At 38.3% G+C, this 20002-nt stretch overlaps 9 protein-coding genes across 9 annotated transcripts; 4 read left to right on the top strand and 5 right to left on the bottom strand.

The window, feature by feature from the left end:
• Positions 1-76: 76 nt before the first annotated feature.
• On the bottom strand, positions 77-2648 carry BATDEDRAFT_24389 (uncharacterized protein; the record flags this gene model as incomplete). Its single annotated transcript, XM_006678375.1, has 5 exons — positions 77-332; positions 411-642; positions 725-902; positions 961-1334; positions 1415-2648. The coding sequence occupies 5 exons, from the start codon at positions 2646-2648 to the stop codon at positions 77-79; spliced, it is 2274 nt and encodes a 757-aa protein (XP_006678438.1).
• Positions 2649-2819: 171 nt separating this feature from the next.
• BATDEDRAFT_34938 (Hsp90 cochaperone SBA1) lies at positions 2820-3893 on the top strand (the record flags this gene model as incomplete). Its single annotated transcript, XM_006678504.1, has 4 exons — positions 2820-2831; positions 2999-3185; positions 3261-3533; positions 3644-3893. 4 exons carry the CDS (start codon positions 2821-2823, stop codon positions 3701-3703), a joined length of 531 nt encoding a protein of 176 aa, XP_006678567.1. The 3' UTR covers positions 3704-3893.
• Positions 3894-4219: 326 nt separating this feature from the next.
• BATDEDRAFT_10968 (uncharacterized protein) lies at positions 4220-5172 on the bottom strand (the record flags this gene model as incomplete). Its single annotated transcript, XM_006678262.1, has 4 exons — positions 4220-4404; positions 4468-4771; positions 4886-4985; positions 5072-5172. 4 exons carry the CDS (start codon positions 5170-5172, stop codon positions 4220-4222), a joined length of 690 nt encoding a protein of 229 aa, XP_006678325.1.
• A 953-nt stretch (positions 5173-6125) lies between these two features.
• BATDEDRAFT_19408 (S-methyl-5-thioribose-1-phosphate isomerase MRI1) lies at positions 6126-7797 on the top strand. Its single transcript, XM_006678314.1, has 6 exons — positions 6126-6182; positions 6280-6380; positions 6448-6885; positions 6950-7161; positions 7235-7532; positions 7616-7797. Exons 1-6 carry the CDS (start codon positions 6140-6142, stop codon positions 7721-7723), a joined length of 1200 nt encoding a protein of 399 aa, XP_006678377.1. The 5' UTR covers positions 6126-6139; the 3' UTR covers positions 7724-7797.
• Positions 7798-8079: 282 nt separating this feature from the next.
• On the bottom strand, positions 8080-8990 carry BATDEDRAFT_88338 (uncharacterized protein; the record flags this gene model as incomplete). Its single annotated transcript, XM_006678573.1, has 2 exons — positions 8080-8235; positions 8316-8990. 2 exons carry the CDS (start codon positions 8988-8990, stop codon positions 8080-8082), a joined length of 831 nt encoding a protein of 276 aa, XP_006678636.1.
• Positions 8991-9168: 178 nt separating this feature from the next.
• Positions 9169-11977, top strand: BATDEDRAFT_24384 (uncharacterized protein; the record flags this gene model as incomplete). Its single annotated transcript, XM_006678374.1, has 8 exons — positions 9169-9273; positions 9364-10083; positions 10143-10295; positions 10360-10497; positions 10578-10724; positions 10817-11032; positions 11115-11622; positions 11712-11977. The coding sequence occupies 8 exons, from the start codon at positions 9169-9171 to the stop codon at positions 11975-11977; spliced, it is 2253 nt and encodes a 750-aa protein (XP_006678437.1).
• A 107-nt stretch (positions 11978-12084) lies between these two features.
• On the bottom strand, positions 12085-14384 carry BATDEDRAFT_10944 (uncharacterized protein; the record flags this gene model as incomplete). Its single annotated transcript, XM_006678258.1, has 2 exons — positions 12085-12687; positions 13074-14384. 2 exons carry the CDS (start codon positions 14382-14384, stop codon positions 12085-12087), a joined length of 1914 nt encoding a protein of 637 aa, XP_006678321.1.
• A 586-nt stretch (positions 14385-14970) lies between these two features.
• On the top strand, positions 14971-16703 carry BATDEDRAFT_34935 (uncharacterized protein; the record flags this gene model as incomplete). Its single annotated transcript, XM_006678503.1, has 8 exons — positions 14971-15079; positions 15233-15351; positions 15502-15689; positions 15758-15820; positions 15875-15912; positions 16027-16184; positions 16273-16378; positions 16468-16703. 8 exons carry the CDS (start codon positions 14971-14973, stop codon positions 16635-16637), a joined length of 951 nt encoding a protein of 316 aa, XP_006678566.1. The 3' UTR covers positions 16638-16703.
• A 1244-nt stretch (positions 16704-17947) lies between these two features.
• BATDEDRAFT_88337 (uncharacterized protein) lies at positions 17948-18151 on the bottom strand (the record flags this gene model as incomplete). Its single annotated transcript, XM_006678572.1, has 1 exon — positions 17948-18151. The coding sequence occupies one exon, from the start codon at positions 18149-18151 to the stop codon at positions 17948-17950; it is 204 nt and encodes a 67-aa protein (XP_006678635.1).
• Between the last annotated feature and the right edge of the window lie 1851 nt (positions 18152-20002).

Raw genomic sequence — 20002 nt, 5'->3', positions numbered from 1 at the left:
CAGATCGAACTAGGAATCCTCTGGTTAAACTCCGACTTGCTCTTTATTATATATGGTTTCACTTGGTTTAATCAAGCTATAATGACAGATTAGTTCGCCAAATTCGTGCCAATACTGCCATGCCTGCTTTAGACACTTCTTGTTGAAACACAACAATGTTTTCCAAATCTCCTATGTCTTGCACAAGTGTAGATCCACCTCCCATCGATCTCGGCAAAGCCATTGCACACTCATGCAAAGTACACGTTTCACACAATAAAAGTCCAAATGAAATGGATACTTCGCTTGGTTCTTGTTCCAGATCCATTTGGTTGAAAATTCGTTCAATGTTTCTATACACCAAAAAACAGATCAAATAAATATAAATCAGTACCTTCACAGCACAAGTTATAGATGACATGTAAACATACCTTAAACTCCGTTTCATAGATTGTACTACGTTGGAACTAGCAACTGGCTGAGGCGTCAATACATGACGCAACCATCCAATACCTACATATGTAATCAGCAGTGTAGGCATGACAGCTAAAAACGCAAAGTTGAGCTCGTTGGATTTTAGCAGCTTATCTAAAACTGACACTGCTAACTCGCCATCCACTTTAGTCTTTTGAATTTGTATAAGCAGAGATCGAATCAAGTCTCCTAAAATTCATATTTAAAATTAGTCGTATTGATATACTATGGTTGATATCAAAAGTACTTGGTGGCCGACGCGTCAGCTTACCTGCAATAATGTTTTTTAAAGGCTGCTTTATGTCTACCTCATAACTCTGAAGAACTGCTGTAAGATCTCCAAGTCGAACGCGGCCGCCAATCTCCTTAAGACGAGTTGCATCCAATTCGCCGTGATCGCGAGCAAACTCAATCACCATTCTTTCCAATGACTTGAGGTTTACATTCAACTATTCAGTCAAAGACCTTTCAAAACGTACTTGAATCAATCACATTATAAATACTTACATCCAAGTCAGAGGCCAAACTCTCTGATCCCAACAATGCCAATTGAGCCTCATCGTGTCTAATTGTTTTGAGAACATTCTCCAATGGCTGGACAATCCAATTGGTGACAAAGTCACTACCATACTCCCACATGTTCATGCAGGTGGTTTTGAAAAATTCAAAAATCTCTCTAGGAGAAGCAGATCGAAGTACAACTATACCACCTAGAGCAGTAATAAAAGTGGGCAACCAGACTCGAAGTAGCAGTGATGGCCGTCCCAGTTTTTCCACCAGTTCACTAGACTGTCGTGCCATAGTCTTGAGAGTTTCAGTCAATACCAGAGTATCCGTATACATTGATTTAATACTGGCAGAGGGTCGATCTGGTCCAATATCTACAAGATGTATCAAATCAGAATAAATAATCAGTGGTTTAAACTATAAATCAATTTTCAAATAGCTGTCAAATACAGACCAATATGGAGCGGCAGAAACTCGTCAGAAGCTGGAATATCTTGGCCCATTTTAGAAAGAGCATTCACAACTGCACCAATTGCAGAAATTTCTCTAGAAACATTGGCAGAAAGAGTCTTTTTTAATTCGGTAGTATTTTCTGTATTGCTACTACTCGAACTATTCGAGTCAGGTTTCTTGGAAGCAAAATATTTAATCAGCTTTCCAATATTGCGAGACTTGCCCTTGGCTCTTGTAGATCCAACTGCAACCATGGAGCAAGATATATTGGAAGAATAAAGATCGGGCTGAAATACACTGTTGATATTACTACGAATAAGAACACCAAGACACTGTGCTTGCCAGAGCTGAGCATTCATTAGTCGTTCTCGTTTGACGGACATTTCTCGTTTGGCCATATCAATCCAGGAAAGTGGTTTTAATCGAAGAGATAGTCCCAATGAAAATGATTGCGAAAGTTGAAAAAGACTAAAAGCACTATGTGAAGTAGAACCGGCAAGATCTGAATCCGCGCTAGACAGATCTGGCAACGCGTTGGTGTGTTTGAATAACCCCGAGCCAGCTCTCTTAAAAACAGTAGAAAACAGGATGCATATTCCATCAAATAGCTGTCTAGGAAGGGTTTGTAGAATATAAAATGCCAGTGACCATCTAGAAGATTCGCGCTGTTCCCAATACGAAATCTCGTTAGATAATGGATGGACATCATCAAGTAGCTCTTGAAGTGTAAGTGCCTTGATGGTAGCAAGTGCTTTTGATAGCACTACCAAATGGGCAATATCCATGGAAGCGCTTGTCGAATTATCATCGGTATGACCAAGAGGAGTATACGATCCAGTCTTACTGTTGTAATCTTGGCCAGATTTATGTTCAAGAATGCATTTCAATGGACCAGCCAAAGTAGTTTGAATATTTCGAGTGGCTGCTTGAAGACTAGAAGATCGTCTTTGCATATTCGAAGCAGTTTCTCCAAAAAAAGGGGAATTGATGGCATCCCAAATCACTTGGGCTGAAACAGAATGAAGAGTGGAAGCATTCAAACTATCCTGAAATGAATTGACAGGCGAATTCAAGACAGCTGAGCCAAACAAAGCGGTAAGAGAGTGTTTATCGGGACGATGAATATGGAAAGCATTGTCAATGACAGAAAGAGTAGACCGAAGTTGTTCACTAACAAAGAATGGAGCGGTGCCAACAGGAAGGGTTGTTTTATTAGTAGATCCAGTGATTGTCATGGCTAGTAAAACCACAAATTTTGATTTGAATTCAAACATAAGCAGATATAGAGTCTGAACTGTATATATAAAGCTCAACCATTATATATACAGTTCAACCATCAATTACTGTTTTCTTCCGCTCTGCAAATTCTGTTTCTTCCTTCAACTTCTATTGAATCTTTTGGCTATGATGAGTACTGGGTATGATCTTATTAAACTTGTACTGTGTAATATCTTACTTTTAATAAATATAGACTTTGTTCAGCTACAGCAATCTCTTGATCTAATTTCAACCAATCTTGATCTACTCCTCAATATCGCCAATCTCGACTTGCTGGCATATGCTAATTCTATCTTTATATATTTAGAACTATCACTCGTGCTCCTGAAGTGATGTGGGCACAGGACAGAAAGTCTGTGTTTCTTACCATTAGACTTGTTGATGTTCAATCCCCCGTCATTACCAAGTCTGCTGATAGTCTTACTTTTGAGGCTGTTGTTGGTGGTCAGACATACGGATTCCATCTGGACTTGTTTTCCACTGTCAAGTCTGATGTAACTATATTGATGTGCTTGACATTGTTGCATTTTTGATCTGTCCGCATACTAATTCAATCAATTTGGCTTTAGTCGTGGCACGAAACCATCACAAATAGATCCATCTCTCTTGTCGTTGAAAAGGAGAATACCAACGATCGCTTTTGGCCCCGTTTGCAAAAGGCTTCTGTAAAACTCCCCTGGTTGAAAACCGACTTTTCCAAATTCGTTGATGATACTTTTGATGATCCTGAACCTGTCGAGGCTGCCATGGATGCTCCTCCAGGCATGGGCGGAATGAATGAAGAGATGCTCAAAATGTTTGCACAGGCTGGTGGTGCTGGTGGCGGTGCTGGCGGTATGCCGGTAAGTTTGAGTGTTAATGCTCAATCTTTATATCAATCTACTCCTGGATTAATTTATATTGTTTTGTTTCAACTTACCAATTATCACTATGTTTTGAATTCTGATAATAGACCTTTGAAGACTCGGATGACGAGGAACTTGCAGAGGACGAGAAAGATATCAAGGCTTGATCGCTATTCTACCAGCATACTTTCCGCTTCTGATTCAAACTTTTATATTGATTATTCTTGCACCATGACTATCTAAACACGTATAAGATTCATTGGAATACCCTGTTGTCTAGGAAGTTTGGTTCAACATTGAAGCCTATCATGCCTTTTTCACTGTTATAAATGAAGCCTTTTGATTTGCGTGCAGTTCAAATTACCTTGTCATCACACTATAAATATCTTGCAATATATACTAGTTTAACAATTCCTATCACATCAGAACTGTTTGGGTTTACTGCGGATGGACATGCAATCAAGCTGGAATGCGTTCGAAAAACAGCCAGTATTTTTTATTTAAACTGAAACTTGTTTTAAAATATACGTTAAATACATGGTGAATAATTCTGAAACCGATAGTACATTAGATTTGATTTAAATGGGCAATCAAGCTGACTAGTGTAATATTCATTGCACTAGACATCTAGCATTAGATATGCAAAGTAGCTCTTGTGCCCGTCTCCAGCGATATTCTTGACCCTAATAGCTAGTAATTTTTCTATAGAGCTTTGCCAATCGTTTCTTGAAAACTACGGGAACAATAATCACCGCAGTGATCATGAATAGTTGCAAAACTGTCCATATGCTGAAAATACCTGCCATGGATTCTAGTGTGGATAATGTATGCGCAGCTTGAACACAGATATAATGAAACGGTACAAGGCCTATGTAAAAACAAGTCAACATTAAACACATACGCTGCAAGCCAATTGAAATTCTATACTCACCTATTGCAGTTGAAGTAAAGAACGTGCCGATCGGAACGCCTACAAATGGACTGGCCAGATTCACAAACCAACCAGGCACAACAGGCATTGTTCGAATTGATATCATATAAGGTAACATATTATCTCTGTGTTCATCAACGGCCATACGCCAACTTAGGATTCGACTTCTGCTAATGAGGTTTCCAAATATAACTGTGCCTATAATGTGTTTGGATAAAAGATATCCAATTGTCGACCCGATTGCTGCCAAAACAGATATGAGTATAATGGCTGGATACCCGTATAGTGCCCCAGCCAAAACGTTCTATAATTCAATACAAAGTTTAAATGATGTCCAATAGTGTTTTTAAAATCCACACTTTACCAAACGCAAATGCAATGGTTTGAATAAAGTAAACACGGAAAGCATAATGATTACCAAGAGAGCAGACCCAGGCACTCCAAAAGATTGTTTAAATAAAAACACTGCGCAGAATAAAACCAACACGTAGATGAAATGCGAGCTAGAATATACTTTACTGTTTCCAAATGATAACACATGTTGGCAGAGGTTAGAGTTCATTCAGCTCGCATAGATCACCATTTGTCAGCATATTACACATACAGAGTAGCTGCCAATAGTTTGAGATCCGCCAATGAATGTGGAATGTGAATAGGATGATCAGTAGTGGGCAAAATCAGAGCAAGCTTCCATATGATAAACATCCATACAATGATGATTGCAGAGAGTTGAAGAATTCGGATGATGATCTGTAAGAGTGGAAGGGTTGCAACATGTGCTGAATTGTGATGGGCATACGGTCTCTGCAATCCAGAAAGAAATTGATTTGTAGAATTCAGCACATATCAGAAATACAAATCATAGCAGTGTATTAGAATAATCTATAAAACGAATTTTATTTCGTATATTTGAATATACTAGTTGATGGAAGGAATGTGATTGATGCATCCAGCATTATGTATAAGCCATATTTCTATCAAAAACTCGAATAAAATAATATATGGCAAACTAAACAACGTACTAGGCCAACCGAGCTAACAGGTAGTGGAATGGAGTAAGCATGCGACACAGGATTGGACATCATCGCATACAATGCAAAAACGAATTGCAAGCTTGCCAAACAGACAAATATACCAGCTAGACTGTAGATATTGTAATCACGCTTTATTTTACGGTGTAGACCGGTTTATTATTGCATAAAATTCGATTAGAAATCCATTCGGATTCGCTTTGTCTTTATGCACTGTTGTGTTGATTACATTATAAACAGTTTATTACCTTGTTTAAAAATAATTGAAAACAGTGGAATGAGAATATTTAAACAATACAATTTTATCATGTTTCATAGACATTCTGACAAGATAAGCAGGCCGTGGTTGAAGTATTTCGGAAACAAGAGTTTCCAGTTAATGTAAACCAAATGAGCATTGAATATCGTGTCAGAATAAAACCAGATGAGTATTGTCTTATATTTAATCGAAAAAAGTAGTAAACCATTCAAGTCAGATTGTCGTCGTGATATATGAGATACAAGCAACAGATTCTCATGCCATTCAAACCAAGAATCTACCAATACGAGAACATCAAGAATGCCAATTGCCGATAATTTATTTTTGATTTTTCCTTCCGTTCTCATTCCTATTGTCGCTAGCCATGAGCAACTGCAATACAATGACATCTACTCCTACTCTGCAAGCCATCAAGTACAGTAGAGGTGTGAATGCAACTGAATTGTATTAGATTCTATTGAACAATAACTAGAAACTAATTCGTGCAATTCACATTGGAAACCTGCTTGAATGCACTAATAGGACATTTGGATATTCTTGACCAGTTAATTCTACCATTTGAATCTGTTTATGAAACCATCAAAACTGCTCATGATGGATATAATGCCATCAAGACTATGAAAGTAAGCATTCATTATTGAATCTCATGTCAAGACTCGTCATTGCTGATCTTGAAATATGATCCTGTAGGTCAGAGGTGCACCTGCGATTGCCATTGTTGCTGCCTTGTCACTTGCTGTTGAACTCCACAGCGAAACCACTCATCGATCATCTGCTGCATTCAAGACACCACAAGATGCTGTCGATTTTATCAGTGATCGTCTCACTCTACTCAAAACATCTCGTCCAACAGCTGTGAATTTATTTGAAGCTGCCGATCGTTTACTACGTACTGTTCAGGATGCTGCCACGAAAGCAGCTAAAGATCTAGTTGATAATCCAATTGCTGTTATTGTAAAGGCATACATGGATACTGCTGAAGCCATGCTTCAACAGGACATTCAAGACAATATGAATATTGGCAGGTTTGGTGCCCAGTTTATTCAGGATCATGCAGTGAAGCATCAAGGATCCAAGGTCAGAGTGTTGACTCATTGCAATACTGGAAGTCTTGCTACTGCTGGATGGGTAAGAAATTCTTGCATTTGGATTGAGTAGATTCGATATCATTTATTCATGTGGCATCTTGTAGGGCACTGCTCTTGGTATCGTTCGTGAGCTGCACTCTCGCGACAAGCTTGATCATGCCTTTTGCACGGAAACCAGACCATACAATCAAGGCGCTCGTTTAACTGCATATGAGCTTGTCTATGAACAGATTCCCTCCACGCTTGTATGCGACAGCATGGCCTCTGCATTGTTAAGGGAAAAGAGCATTGCTGCCATTGTCGTTGGTGCTGACAGGTATGTGTTTGAGATTGCAATTCACTAATGAGCAGTTTCAGATCTAACAGTACAATTTAAACACTTTTAATAGAGTGGCTGCCAATGGAGATACTGCAAACAAGATTGGAACTTACCAGCTGGCTATCATTGCCAAGTACCACAATGCTTTGTTCATCGTGGCTGCTCCTTCCACTTCAATCGATCTCGAAACTCAAAATGGCGAAGCCATTGAAATCGAGCAACGATCTGCTCTTGAAGTCACTCATATTCGTGGTAAAACTCTGGACGATGAGGCCAATGTCAAAGAGCATCAGTTTAACGAGAGCATGACCACCACTTTGATAGAAATTGCTGCTCGCGGTATTGATATCTGGAATCCTGCCTTTGATGTAAAAACACATGATTTGTCATTGTATTCAAGTTTATTTATAGCGTCTAAACTACTGAAATGTATCTACATGAATATGTATAGGTTACGCCTGCATCACTCATCTCCGCTATTGTTACTGAACGAGGTGTAATTCTTAAAAAGCCTGGTCATGACGAATTTTCTATCAAGGAATTTTTGTCTACTCATTAGATTTGACAATCGACATGTACATGCTTGGATTCGCATTTTTTATGCAAATGAAGTTTGGTTGAATCCTTGATAAATTATTACTGAGCTCGGTAACTCAGTCGGTCGGAAAAGTCTAGGAATTTAATGTTGATTCCGTTTTATTATTGTTGGTATTTAGAGTTTGAATACAAAAAGTTTAATTCACGAGCTGGCTTATCAACTGTTGTTTATCCAAAAAAGTGCATCGTATAGTGCATACTGAATTTCAACTACTTTGTATATTTTATATCAATACACACAATGAAAGCCTAGACAATATGAACTGCCCAACGCTATTTGCATTCGACACCATCACACACCATGCCAATCTACAATCATTAATTTTTATGTTCATTCAAACGATGCAATCCAATTCGATAAATGAACATCTCTGTATTGGTAACCAATGGATGCCATCCGGGTATTGGAAACTTGTTGGTCGCTACCATGGATCCAGGCCTAAGTTCCCTTTCAAACTTTTCTCCAAACTTTTTCTATTAAACAATTTCAATAGGGTTAGTTTAAAACAAATCTTCAGATACATCTTGTACAAATCAACCAAGTCAACGCATACCATCCAAGCAGGTACACCAAAAACCATGACCACATCCGTGTCTGAAAGATCTACATGTCTAAAGTCGTTTTTGAGAAAAGTTACTCTGGATGGTGTGAAAAAATGCCAGCATCTTGCAGTTAGGATTGACCAAGCCCAAAGCGTTATATTCCGTTCAATACCGACACATTCACCAAACAGAAATGGCGGTGGTGTATCAGATTCCAACGATCGTCTTTTCTGTCCATAATGTGCAGCAGCCAATACAACTCGACCATCTCCTGATCCCATATCGACAAACTTGAGTGTAGGCTGTTTTGGTGCTGTAGTCGATGCAGCATTTATCTTGGTTAGAGTGCATACCTGTCGAGTTAAATGTTGCTGCTCTGGCCATATTCCACCTGTTTCTATCCACAATCGTGCCAGATGAGTAAACAGCACTGTTGACTTTTCAGTTGTGGTAGGAACCCATGGAATCCGATTGTTTAAAGCCGAAACAACAAATGGCATCGATACTCCTACCATTGTTACCATTGCTGCTAAAGTAATCACCAATACGGTAGGTTTAGGTCGTGTTTGAATGCATTCTTGTGTTGATGAGTTTGTATAGTCTTCTATGGCTGCCATAAACTCATTTACGTCAGTCTGATCATTCGACATGGCAGCCTTTTGGTAACTGAGTCTGTCTTTTGTCATGCATTCCAAATCTAGATTATCCGTTCCCTCAGGGTATTTGAATTTATCGACAAATTGAATTATATTTTAGTCGTTCTTTTTTAAAATGTCAGACTGTCCGAGTAAAAAAACAGCCCATCAAACTGCTACTGACCATATAAATGAAATATCACCAATATCAAATACACAGAATGAAGTCATGAATTTGATATGGGGGTTTGATCCTATAGAATTACTGACAAAAACGGTGTTTCCAAACCACCATCTCGAACAACTATTGCGATATTCAAAAGATGCTAGAATGGTAATTTACAACACTGCCAAGTTGAAACCAAACATTTGATATTTATTATTATAATTGCTTAATTTAAACCCATACTGTGATACACTATAGCTGGCAATCAGGAAACTTTCGCTGGATATTCTTGGTGATCCAGAAGCTTTTCAAAACTACAAGCGCGTCTATACCCACAAAACCCACAATCAACCATCTTTCAGATTCAATACAAAACCATACCCATCTACTACTGTGCATACTTTTGCGGGAAATATAACACCTTCAAGTTGGTCCATCTCGGAGCGCAATACAGTGCATGAAATAGCACATGCGGGGTTGCAATCTCATACCCAACGAAATACGCCAGCTACAATAGGAACTGTTGGTTCACAATCCAACCTATTTCACGACACCAAGACAAGTACTAGATTAAGGGTTGACCCATCTCATCATTTAGGCTTTTCAAATGTATCTTCTGTCCAACAAAAGCCCAAAGTTGCTGGCGAATCAAAAGGAAATGCAGCTGTATTGATCAATAACGCTTCAAAGCATTTGATGCATCAGCAAGCCAAATCTGCAAATTTAGTTGGACAGTATCATAAAGATTCATGTCAGCCTTATTCCGTACTGGATGGCGAATTGTCAGCTATGGAAAAAATCAGTCGTACTCAGTTGGCAAGAAGCGCTGCATCGCTATTGATTCAAAGCTGTTTCCGTGGATGGCGAACAAGAAAACGATTTATTGCTGTCATGCATGCTCGACTTTCTATACAAACATTTCTTGAAGTTCCAAAGATTCTAGAAGGACTTCCAGACGTCAAGGATCTCACAACTCAAGTAAGATGAATCATGCTTAAAGTAGTGTGTCGTTGACTAACCATCTATTTCATGTCTAGGAATTAGTGTGGAGACGCTATTTGCAATACTGCCATTATTTTGATAAACGAAAAATAATACCTCCGGAATATTCACAGTTTTGTGCAGCGTATATCCAATCAATATGGCGATGTTTTGTTGTTCGTCGCGCATATGTAGAAATTCAAACCATGGTAAATGAATCAGTCTATTATATTGATTGTGTATTCAACCATTCAATTTTAAAACATGATACAGTGTGTTGATAAATCAAACGTTAAAGCTAAATTGGAGGCACGAATTCGGCTAGTTCGTTATACCCAACGACCTCGTGCGGGCGATCGAGTGGTTGAAAACTCGGCATCCAAGATTCAAAGAGTTTGGCGTAGATACTATGTAAGATAAAGTTGGATTACGTATGTCGAGTATTGATATATTTTTGAATGAAAACACTGATATTTACCATTATACTCTAGAGTATGCGCATTTATAAATTCTATCGCAATTTGATCAAATATAGTGAGCAAGGCAATCCAAAGCGGTTATTGAAGTTTATCAATCCAAAAGAAGCTCAGTATGTGGACGATAGTCTTGGTACACATATCCGATTTCGGCTAGGCGGGGTAGGAAACTGTTTTTTTGAATGGATTTTAATAGACCCATTACACTAATTTCATTCATTCAATGCATGCATACTTTTTGTTGCACTATCCAGCATATATTTCCACCAACGATCTACTACAAAGTGTTTGTGCACAAGTCTATTGTTGATATGAATGCGTTTAGTCCAAGAAATTATACAGACGAAAAGATTAAAACTATTACGCCTCGTCAAAGATTCCATAAAGGGTATATTTTGTCTCCACCAAGCGAGTCTGAGGAATGGTATCAACGGTTTGAAAATAATGAATGGCGACCCGTATCTGATGCGGTACGTCAGCTCAAGATTTTATAACGTGTATTGCACTAGATATCGTCAATTGCTAAATACAATGATTTTAATTCAACTTTAGACCTGGGGAGCAAATATTACCTATCTTCACAATGCAATTCTACCAACTCAATCCAAACGGCCTTTTCATCATATAAAACTTAAACGACACCAAGATATGCTCAAGCGACGGAAAGAACGTAAGCTTGATTGGATGCGCCATATCTATCAGCAAGGGCTTGAAACCGTCTATATATCTGCTCCATCACCACCCGATCCACTTGAATTTGTATCCGACATTACAAAAGGATTAGAAACCAACCTAGATCAATTAAAGCCTCTTGGTGGATATGGTGAATACACTCATCCAACTCATACACCGCCTCATACAGCCAAATCCAATCCCAAAGCTGAATTAGTCAACCAGCTCAATCACGCATGTGACGAAAAGGAGATTGAAGCGTTGTTGAAGGATGCGGAATCTGAATTTGACTCGGATTTTTTGATCAAATGGACTCGTGCATTGGATTTTGAATCGTATCAGGAAAATTGGTCAGTTTTGGCTACAACTCACTCGCATCATCCAAAAAGTAATCGTATAACATGGTTTGATTCAATCATGCTGGAATACGTTTAAATAGAGTCTAAACTTGTATAAACAAATTGGAATATCATTTAGAATGGCTGAATGACTGTGATCAAATGACCGAAACTAGAGTCAATGATGTACGGACAGCACCATTGAATCGGTTGCGCGGAATGACAGAAACATCACATGTAAAACCTAAAATAAATCCACATAGCAGATCTCTAAATGGTACGGCCGATTTACTTTTACCGGATTTACATGTTCGCAAACAAAGACCTGTATCAGGAAGATCAGATGGATCAGATCGTTCTATAAGAGAAATGCTTTTGACTGATCACGATATAGACGCATTTTAGCATTAAAACGCTGCTTTAAATGTGCATTACTATTAAAACTAGAATTACATGGCTAAAATGAATAAATGACTTAATTCACGCAAAATCAAAAAATAGTTTTTAAAAATTTAGAGTTTAGTGTTCAAAGTGGTGGTCTTGGATGCAGTGTCCAATATTGGGATAGCGGGCTCAGAGACGGGAGAGGCAGTTGCAGTGACTGGAGCGGCAGCTTTGGCCTTTTTTTCGCTTTCACGCTTGTCAGGTAACACTTCGCCATGGCCTTCGTTGTCGGCATCCTCCACTAGAGTAAGAATCTCTTGAAGAGCAACCATGCCATCACCGTCCGAATCCAAATCAGTCAAAATCTTTTTAATACGATTATCGTTGGGATGGTCACGAATAAAGGGGAAAATGCTTTCAAGATCTTGAATAGACATATTTCCAGCTTCATCAGGTCTAATTAAATTCAATTTGCTTCCAATTTCTACGTCGTACTTGGCAAGCTCGCTTTCAATGTTTGAAATCATCTTGTCGACACGACTGCTAAGACGATCGGCAGTTTTAGATGATGTTTTTTGAGTCACCTGGCGATATTCTTCAATGTCTTCCTTGTACTCTTTTTGATCTTCCTTCAAGTCTTCCAATACAGTCTTGACATCTGAAAAGGCCGATCCAGCCGTCATGGTTTTCAAAGCCTCGCCCAGTTTTTTAAGCTCTTTGCCAGAAATTTTCTCTTCTGTAGCGGACAGTGATGGTGCTGGTGTTTCAAGGCTTGCAGAAGCAGTCGTGTCAACCCGCAAAGTAGAAACGGGTATGGAAATTGGTGCAGTAGATTTAGAAACCTAAATGCCATATAGCAAGGATTTACGTTTAGCATATTTATATAGAATAGTATCTGGTCAATACATGACAATATACGTGTTACCTGCTCATTCTCTGCATTGGATAAAGTCAAAGGGGATGCGCTAAGAGGCTCAACAACAACAATTGGGGTTGATGCAACAGTCGACTCTTGTGCGTGTTCAACTGGTGTAGCAGTCGTAACAAAAACTGTAGGCGTGTCGGCAACAGTGGCTTGTATAGTAGGTTGAGCCGATGCATCAGCATTGAGAATTACAGGCTTGACCTCTGTAATGATTTGAGTAGCAGAAGTTAATGCAGACTCTTGTTCCTCTTTGAGTCGTTGAGACTGTTCTTCTTCTTTGGCGCGCTTGGATGCAGCTTGAGCAGCTTCTTGTTCAAGCTCATCAGCAATCATTTCTTCCTGTTCCTTTAGTACATCTAGTTTTTGCTTGTATGTTGCTACACCACCAGCCTCGGACACTTTGAGCTGAGCTTCATTGATGACTTGGTGAGGCAACGAAGAAAGAGTGGCTTGTAGGGCTTCGGCACGACTGTTGAGTGCCTCATCGCTAGAAGCAGGAAGACGCTCGGTGGTCAAAAAGGCTTGTGAAAGCAGCAGCAATGAGGAGGGAATTTTATGTACCAAGTGAAGGTCTAACCATTGTTGTAGTTCACTACGCATACGAGCAGGAGAAACTCCAACAGTTCGAATTCCACGAGCAAGACACACCTGCTGCAGCTCAGAAATGGTAAGAGCATCCACGCCTTCCGAGGCAATTAAGCGATCGTCAGCAGCAAAGTACTGAAGTCTCCGTTCAATTAAATGACGTAAAAACGCGTCTGTTCCAAAGGCATTGAGATTCATGTACTTGGCCATGCTAACCAGTTGAGGACGAGACAAGTTGGTGAGAGTGAGTTCATCTTGAAATTTGCGAGCTATGCGAAGAATTTCTGGAGAAGGAGCAACTTGACCACTTGTACGATAACACAAAAAAAATTCGTTGAATTCTTTGGCAGTGTCATTTTTTAATTTACCAGTAATGGCAGATTCTGCAACAGTTTCCTGTAGAAACCTGGCCATTTCCAAACGCACCTTGAGCAGTTTTTTCTTTTTTTCTTCTTCTTGAAACTTGCTTTCAAAAGTACTAGGAAGCATGTTTGGGAAGATGCGAAGTAAAAGTGGGAGAGCGAATTCTAAAAATGGAACAGCAACTAGCACGACAAAGGGAACAAGACGAAACAGATCGCCAGTAGTACGACGGAGTTGACGTTGTTCACGACGAGATAGCTTGTGACCATTTAGAAGCTTAACAAGCAGACGACTGGAGATTGCAAGTTCGACACCAAGTAATTTTGTGCCATGCCAATAGTGAACTGCCTCTTCTTTGACTCTAACCCAAAGTGATTTTTTTGGAGCAGTAGGAGCAACCAAGTTGGAAGAGGTTTCTGAAGAAAGCAGAGCATCATCCTTGGCTTCACGAATAGCAGTTTCAATCGCGGTTTCTGGTTTAGGAGGTTTTGGCACTACTGTAGGAGTTACAGGGGAAGTAGTATTTTGAGACGGGGTAGATCTAGAAGTAGACATGTCTGTTGGAGCAGTAGAAAATGATTGAGAATTTAAATAGTGGAATGGATTGACCACTGTAGAAGTAGCCAAAGGAAATCCATGTATTTTCATTCTCATTGACCTCGAAACCAAATGGTCAACTGAGCCTGTAACCAATGAGTAAAATAATTAATTATATTGCAGTTCAATAAGATATAGAATTGATCAATTAAAAGAGTTGCATTAGTATTAAAACCATATCAAGAGAGAATGAATTTAAACATTCAAATCACACGAGTAATATAATACATTAAGCAGGTATAAAGTTGACAAGTTTCAAGACATACCATGAACAGATGGATGCGAAGAGATTGTAGGGTTAATAGTGTGGATAGATCGAATTGATGGAGTGTATTGCGATGGTAACGAGAGCAAACCACCAAGTGTGTAGTAATGAGTGATGGCAATGCGAAGCGATGAGTTGGGACGAGTGAGTGACATGGGCGCAGTCGAATGCATGGCAGTGATGGCTTGGTGAGAATACATGTTTGCGAGTGTTGCAAACTGAACTTTTTGATTATAAATTATTATAAATTGATTGCAAATTCAATATCGAATTCATTCGATGATGTTGCTTTCTGCCTTGAAATCTATACCAAAACCATCCAAGCTGCGATCCTTTTCGGTTCTTGCTGCTCCCAGAGCAAACCACTCTCGTCGTGCCATCTTTTATGGTATATTCTAGTTGATACTAATTCATTCTAATCCAATCATGTTATTCAACTCACTGGTTTCTATTTGTAATTGTAGTTCCTGGTCAGTCTACTTGTCAATTAGAATAGTATTCATAAAACACTTGTGTTGGCACTCACTCCATTGTGTTGTAGGAAGTGATGAAAGAAAACTGGCTTCTTCTCTCAAGGCTAAACCCGATACATTCATCTATGATTTGGAAGACAGTGTTGCTTTGAGCTGCAAGGGTACTGCCCGTCAGATGGTTTTTTCGGTAGATTTCATTCTTTTTAAAAATGTTGTGTATTCATAACTCTCACAACTGTCTTGTATGCCTTGGCTAATCTCAATAGGCACTCGAGGTAAAACTTGGATTTGCTATCCTTTTCTACTTTAATTAGCTTATATTCTACTGTTTGGATAGAGCTTCGATGTGGGTCACTCGGAAAAGGCTGTTCGCATTAACTCTGTTGGTTCTGGTTTGGAATTGGACGATTTGAATGTCATTCTTCGATCCAAGAATTTGCAAACCATTCTCATCCCAAAAGTCAACTCTGTGCGTGACATTCATGCCATCTCGAGCCTGATTGATTCAATTGCTCCACCTTCCACGTAAGAATCTTTATGCGTTGATATACTGTTTCATTCTCATCTTCTTGTCTGACTCCCGTTGGATTTAGTCGGGAAAATATTCGAATCATGGCATCGATTGAAAGTGCGCTCGGTCTGTTGAATATCAGAGAGTAAGTGTACTGTTGAAGTGCTATGTGCTTGCACAGTTTTAACATCAATTACAGGATCGCATCTTCAGATCCTCGTATCGACGCATTGGTTTGTAAGTAGTATTCACATTCAATCCTATTGTTTTGACATTTAAAATGTAAACCAACTTGACAGATCAAGTAACATCTTGATGTGTTGGTAAATATTATTTACCACTCAAATAAAGTCGCGGCAGAGGATTACATTGCTGATCTGAGTTTGATACGTACTCCTTCTCGATTGGAAATGCTTCATGCAAGACAAACAGTCGTTACAACTGCTTGTGCATATGGTATCCAGTCTATTGATCTTGTCTGTGTTGATTTTCAAAATGAAAATGTACTTGTAAGTAATAATTTGGACTTTCTGGAATATATCTCGCTTGTCGAGGTTGATTACTGAACATATACATCTTGATGATTTGTAATTGCAGATTGACGAATGCATTGAAGGTCGTCAATTCGGATTTACGGGAAAACAGGCAATTCATCCCAAACAGATCCAAACCATTCACAAGTTTTTCTCTCCTTCCGCTTCAGGTAACTCTTGGTTTTTTCAGAATCAACCGTGTCTTTTTGTCATGCTCATATACAGCAATAGCCTTGTCTAATTCTTTGCAATGGTGTAGATATTGAAAAGGCAACTCGCATCGTAGAAGGATTTGAACAAAACAAACGGGCTGGCATTGGTGCATTCAACATTGATGGAAAAATGATTGATGCTCCAGTGGTAAAATGGGCACAGCAACTTTTGGCAAAATCCGCAGCCATGGCCGAGATTGATAAAAAAGCCGACTAAAACTATAGTAGTGTAGGAAGAGTATCGAATGTTGTTTTATTTGAATGAAATTCCTATATGAAAAGTACCAGATAAATTGTCATTTAAGTTGTATTCACGTAAAATGGAACACTAGACTAAAATGCATAATAAACAGTGTGTGGTGATTAAATCATCGAGTATTTCCAAATACAAACTTGAATGAAAAGTCTTGTCACAATACTGATCGACTGTATTACTGTTTACACTGTAGTATTATTGATGTATTGGAATACTTGGTGTTCAAATACACAATGATAATGGTAGTACAACTCATGGCAGTTGTACAAACCAAACGTGATTAAAGCCAATAATAATGTCAGACAAGATTGGATAATGAATTAGCGTGTAAATCATCAACATTGACCAAGATTGATTGAAATGGTGAGATTGAGTTGGATGGTGATAAACACAATAAATGTGTGTACAGAGTTGTATTGACAATATTGACAGTCAAACACAATACATGAATGTGAGTTCAAACTTGGTGATCGTACAATGCATGATTACTAAGAGTGCACAAAGTATAGATTCAACATTATAGTATGATTGTGTGTCATATGATGATGGTTGTGTTGATTCAACAATCGACAGTGTTTATCCAACCAATACAGCCAATATCACCACTCAACTCAACGAATGATCGTTTAATGGCATGTTATTGGACTGACAATCCCAAGAGTCAATTTAAACAATATTTGTAATATAAAGTTTGGATTACAATATACATTCAAGGTCTCATTCCTGTACTGAAATGATTAAATAACTGCAGCCATATCATTCAGTCATACAAATATGTACAAATCAAACAACCACAATTAAACTACACGCTTTGGTAGTATACATGGAACATTGATACCAGTTTCTTGACCGTCAATTACTGCTAAATGTGTCCATAGTTGTCACACACTGTTTATTCGAGATGTGCAATCCTGGATAAAAGACTTGGCGTACAATAGTGGATGACCTGAAATGATTGGTTGCTTACCGTGCCAGATTCATGCTCTGACTCGAACAAACACAATTGATGAGATTCACCCATAATCACTGCTATATTTTGTCCAAGATTGTAAAAATGAATCAATGTCATTAAAACTGAAACTGAATAAATAGTACTTGAAAGTTGCAATGATTTGGTTGATTTTTGTGTAGTACATGCCAACATCTAGTCAGCGTTCATTTATTGCAATCAATAACTTGATGAATTCGATAAAATCAATACTTGAACTCATGTTTTACACCTTCTACATTTATGACTGATAAATAGTAAAATGTAAATACTAGCCAGGTTTTTAAAACTTGATTCTTGCATGAGCCGACTCGTCCAACTTTCCACCCCATTCTGATACCAATGATTCAAGTTCATCATAGTTTGCAATGCGTTTGTTGTAGCGCTGTTCAATGACCTTGTTTGCCAAATCCGTTTGCTCATGATTGGTACCACAGAATATTTGTTTAATCGAGGTTTTCAATGCAGAATTCACGTCAATGGCCATAGAACACCTTGGATGACCAGAGAATGAACCATAAAAACCTAGAGAATCTGATGCAGAAACAAAATACGTTGAATCTGGAACATGGTTAATGCTAAACATCAGTATTTCTGTAGACAAAACACAATCATGACAAGAATTGCAAATCCAGAACAACAGGATGTGACTATTGTACAGAACTTGCATCAAAACCTTGTTTGAAGACTTGTTTCAAAACTGAATGTAATGTATTTTGGGTCGACGGAAATGAATATTCAAAATCGTTGACCAATTGCATGAAAACAGGAATCCCAATCACAATCAGAATTGAAATTGGACACATTAAAGTCATTTGTCATCATATCCCATGGCCAGATACCAGTATTCAAAATAGGAAATAGTCAATGGTTATTGAAAATAATTAATATTTACCAAAATCCCAGCAATACAATCATGATAACTTACTGGCTACCTCAAATCAGCAAATCGTTTGAAAATAATACCACAATAACCATCAAACATACTTTGAATGTAATTGACGATTCACCAACAATACCACTGTATGCGGTAGATTTGGAATATCAGATACAACAAGTCAAGTGTCAACATGGCAAACGATGAACTGGATGTGTTTTTCCAGCATTTGCTTGACTCAAGAAATGGTGCTGGGTTTCATCAAGATTACGGATTCATAGTATGATATATTTAACATATTTGGCGTCTACATCGGCACTCATTACCATTTGATACAATTTATGCTGTAATGTGTGCTGTTTTCCCATCACTTTACCAAGAACATCTGAATCGCTAAATACATGATGAGTCATTCGGTCTACATTGATCTGAGCGTCCGTTACAGTGTGATGATGACTTTTGATCAAAGTACTAAGCCAGAATGTAAAATATACATACAATACAATGTCTTGTAGTAACTCTTGTTCAGCAACTCATTGATTCAATGATAAAGTGGCTTGTATTGATTTTGAATGATACTTTTCATCAAGGAATTGAATGTTTGATTTCAAGAGTTTGTTGGGATCCACCTTGATTGGGTTGTCCAACTTGAGCATATATCGAGGTATGATTTCATGAGTAATAGGTTCAATATCATTGCACAAATAGTGGGTTGCTACTTTCACAAGATGGTTGATTAGATTTCGTTCAACATGATACTTTTGACCGTTTTTAGGTTTGATCAAGACCGAGTTCACGATCAAAGTTTGTAGATACTTGGATTTTAAGGATGTGCTTGTGATGTGTAATGTCATTGTGGTGGTTTTGAATAAACCCAAGAAAATCCATTTTGGAATGGTATCAACAAACAATTGGATTGGATTTACTTTCTATTATTATTTAAACCCGTTGAAAATGTTGGAAACCTGTTGGAAACTTGTTACAAAGTAATTCTGACTTGGACGAAAATAGTGGTTCAATTGGCTCATACAGAGTCCATTACGAGATGCTCGGATTGAATTTTGTCGTTGATTTATTGTTGCCATTAGGAAAACCCCAATAACAATATCATGAAAATGATTGGATCAACGGTGAATATTGATGTTAAACTCGTCAAAGTCAAACTGCGGTTTACAAAACGTATCCAAGGATTCAGGAGTCGAGTTGAAGCAACAAAGGCGTACAAGCAACTGATTCAACTACAAATAGAGCATTGGAACCAAGCAAGCAAGTTAAAGCGACAGTTTAATAGATATATCAACAAACATCCTTTCCACCCAAAATACAATACAATACAGTGCAAGACACATGTTCACCAATGTGATGGAGTTGATGCAAAATATACCGAAGAAATCACCAATCAAAATCTTGGATATTGGCTTGATATTCAATTTGGGTATATGCTGCAAAATGTAGATACTG

The sequence above is a fragment of the Batrachochytrium dendrobatidis genome (assembly GCF_000203795.2).
Source record: "Batrachochytrium dendrobatidis JAM81 unplaced genomic scaffold BATDEscaffold_5, whole genome shotgun sequence".
In the NCBI taxonomy this organism is placed as follows: domain Eukaryota; kingdom Fungi; phylum Chytridiomycota; class Chytridiomycetes; order Rhizophydiales; genus Batrachochytrium; species Batrachochytrium dendrobatidis.
Note: the sequence above shows the minus strand (reverse complement) of the source record. Positions and strands in the feature narration are given on the sequence as shown.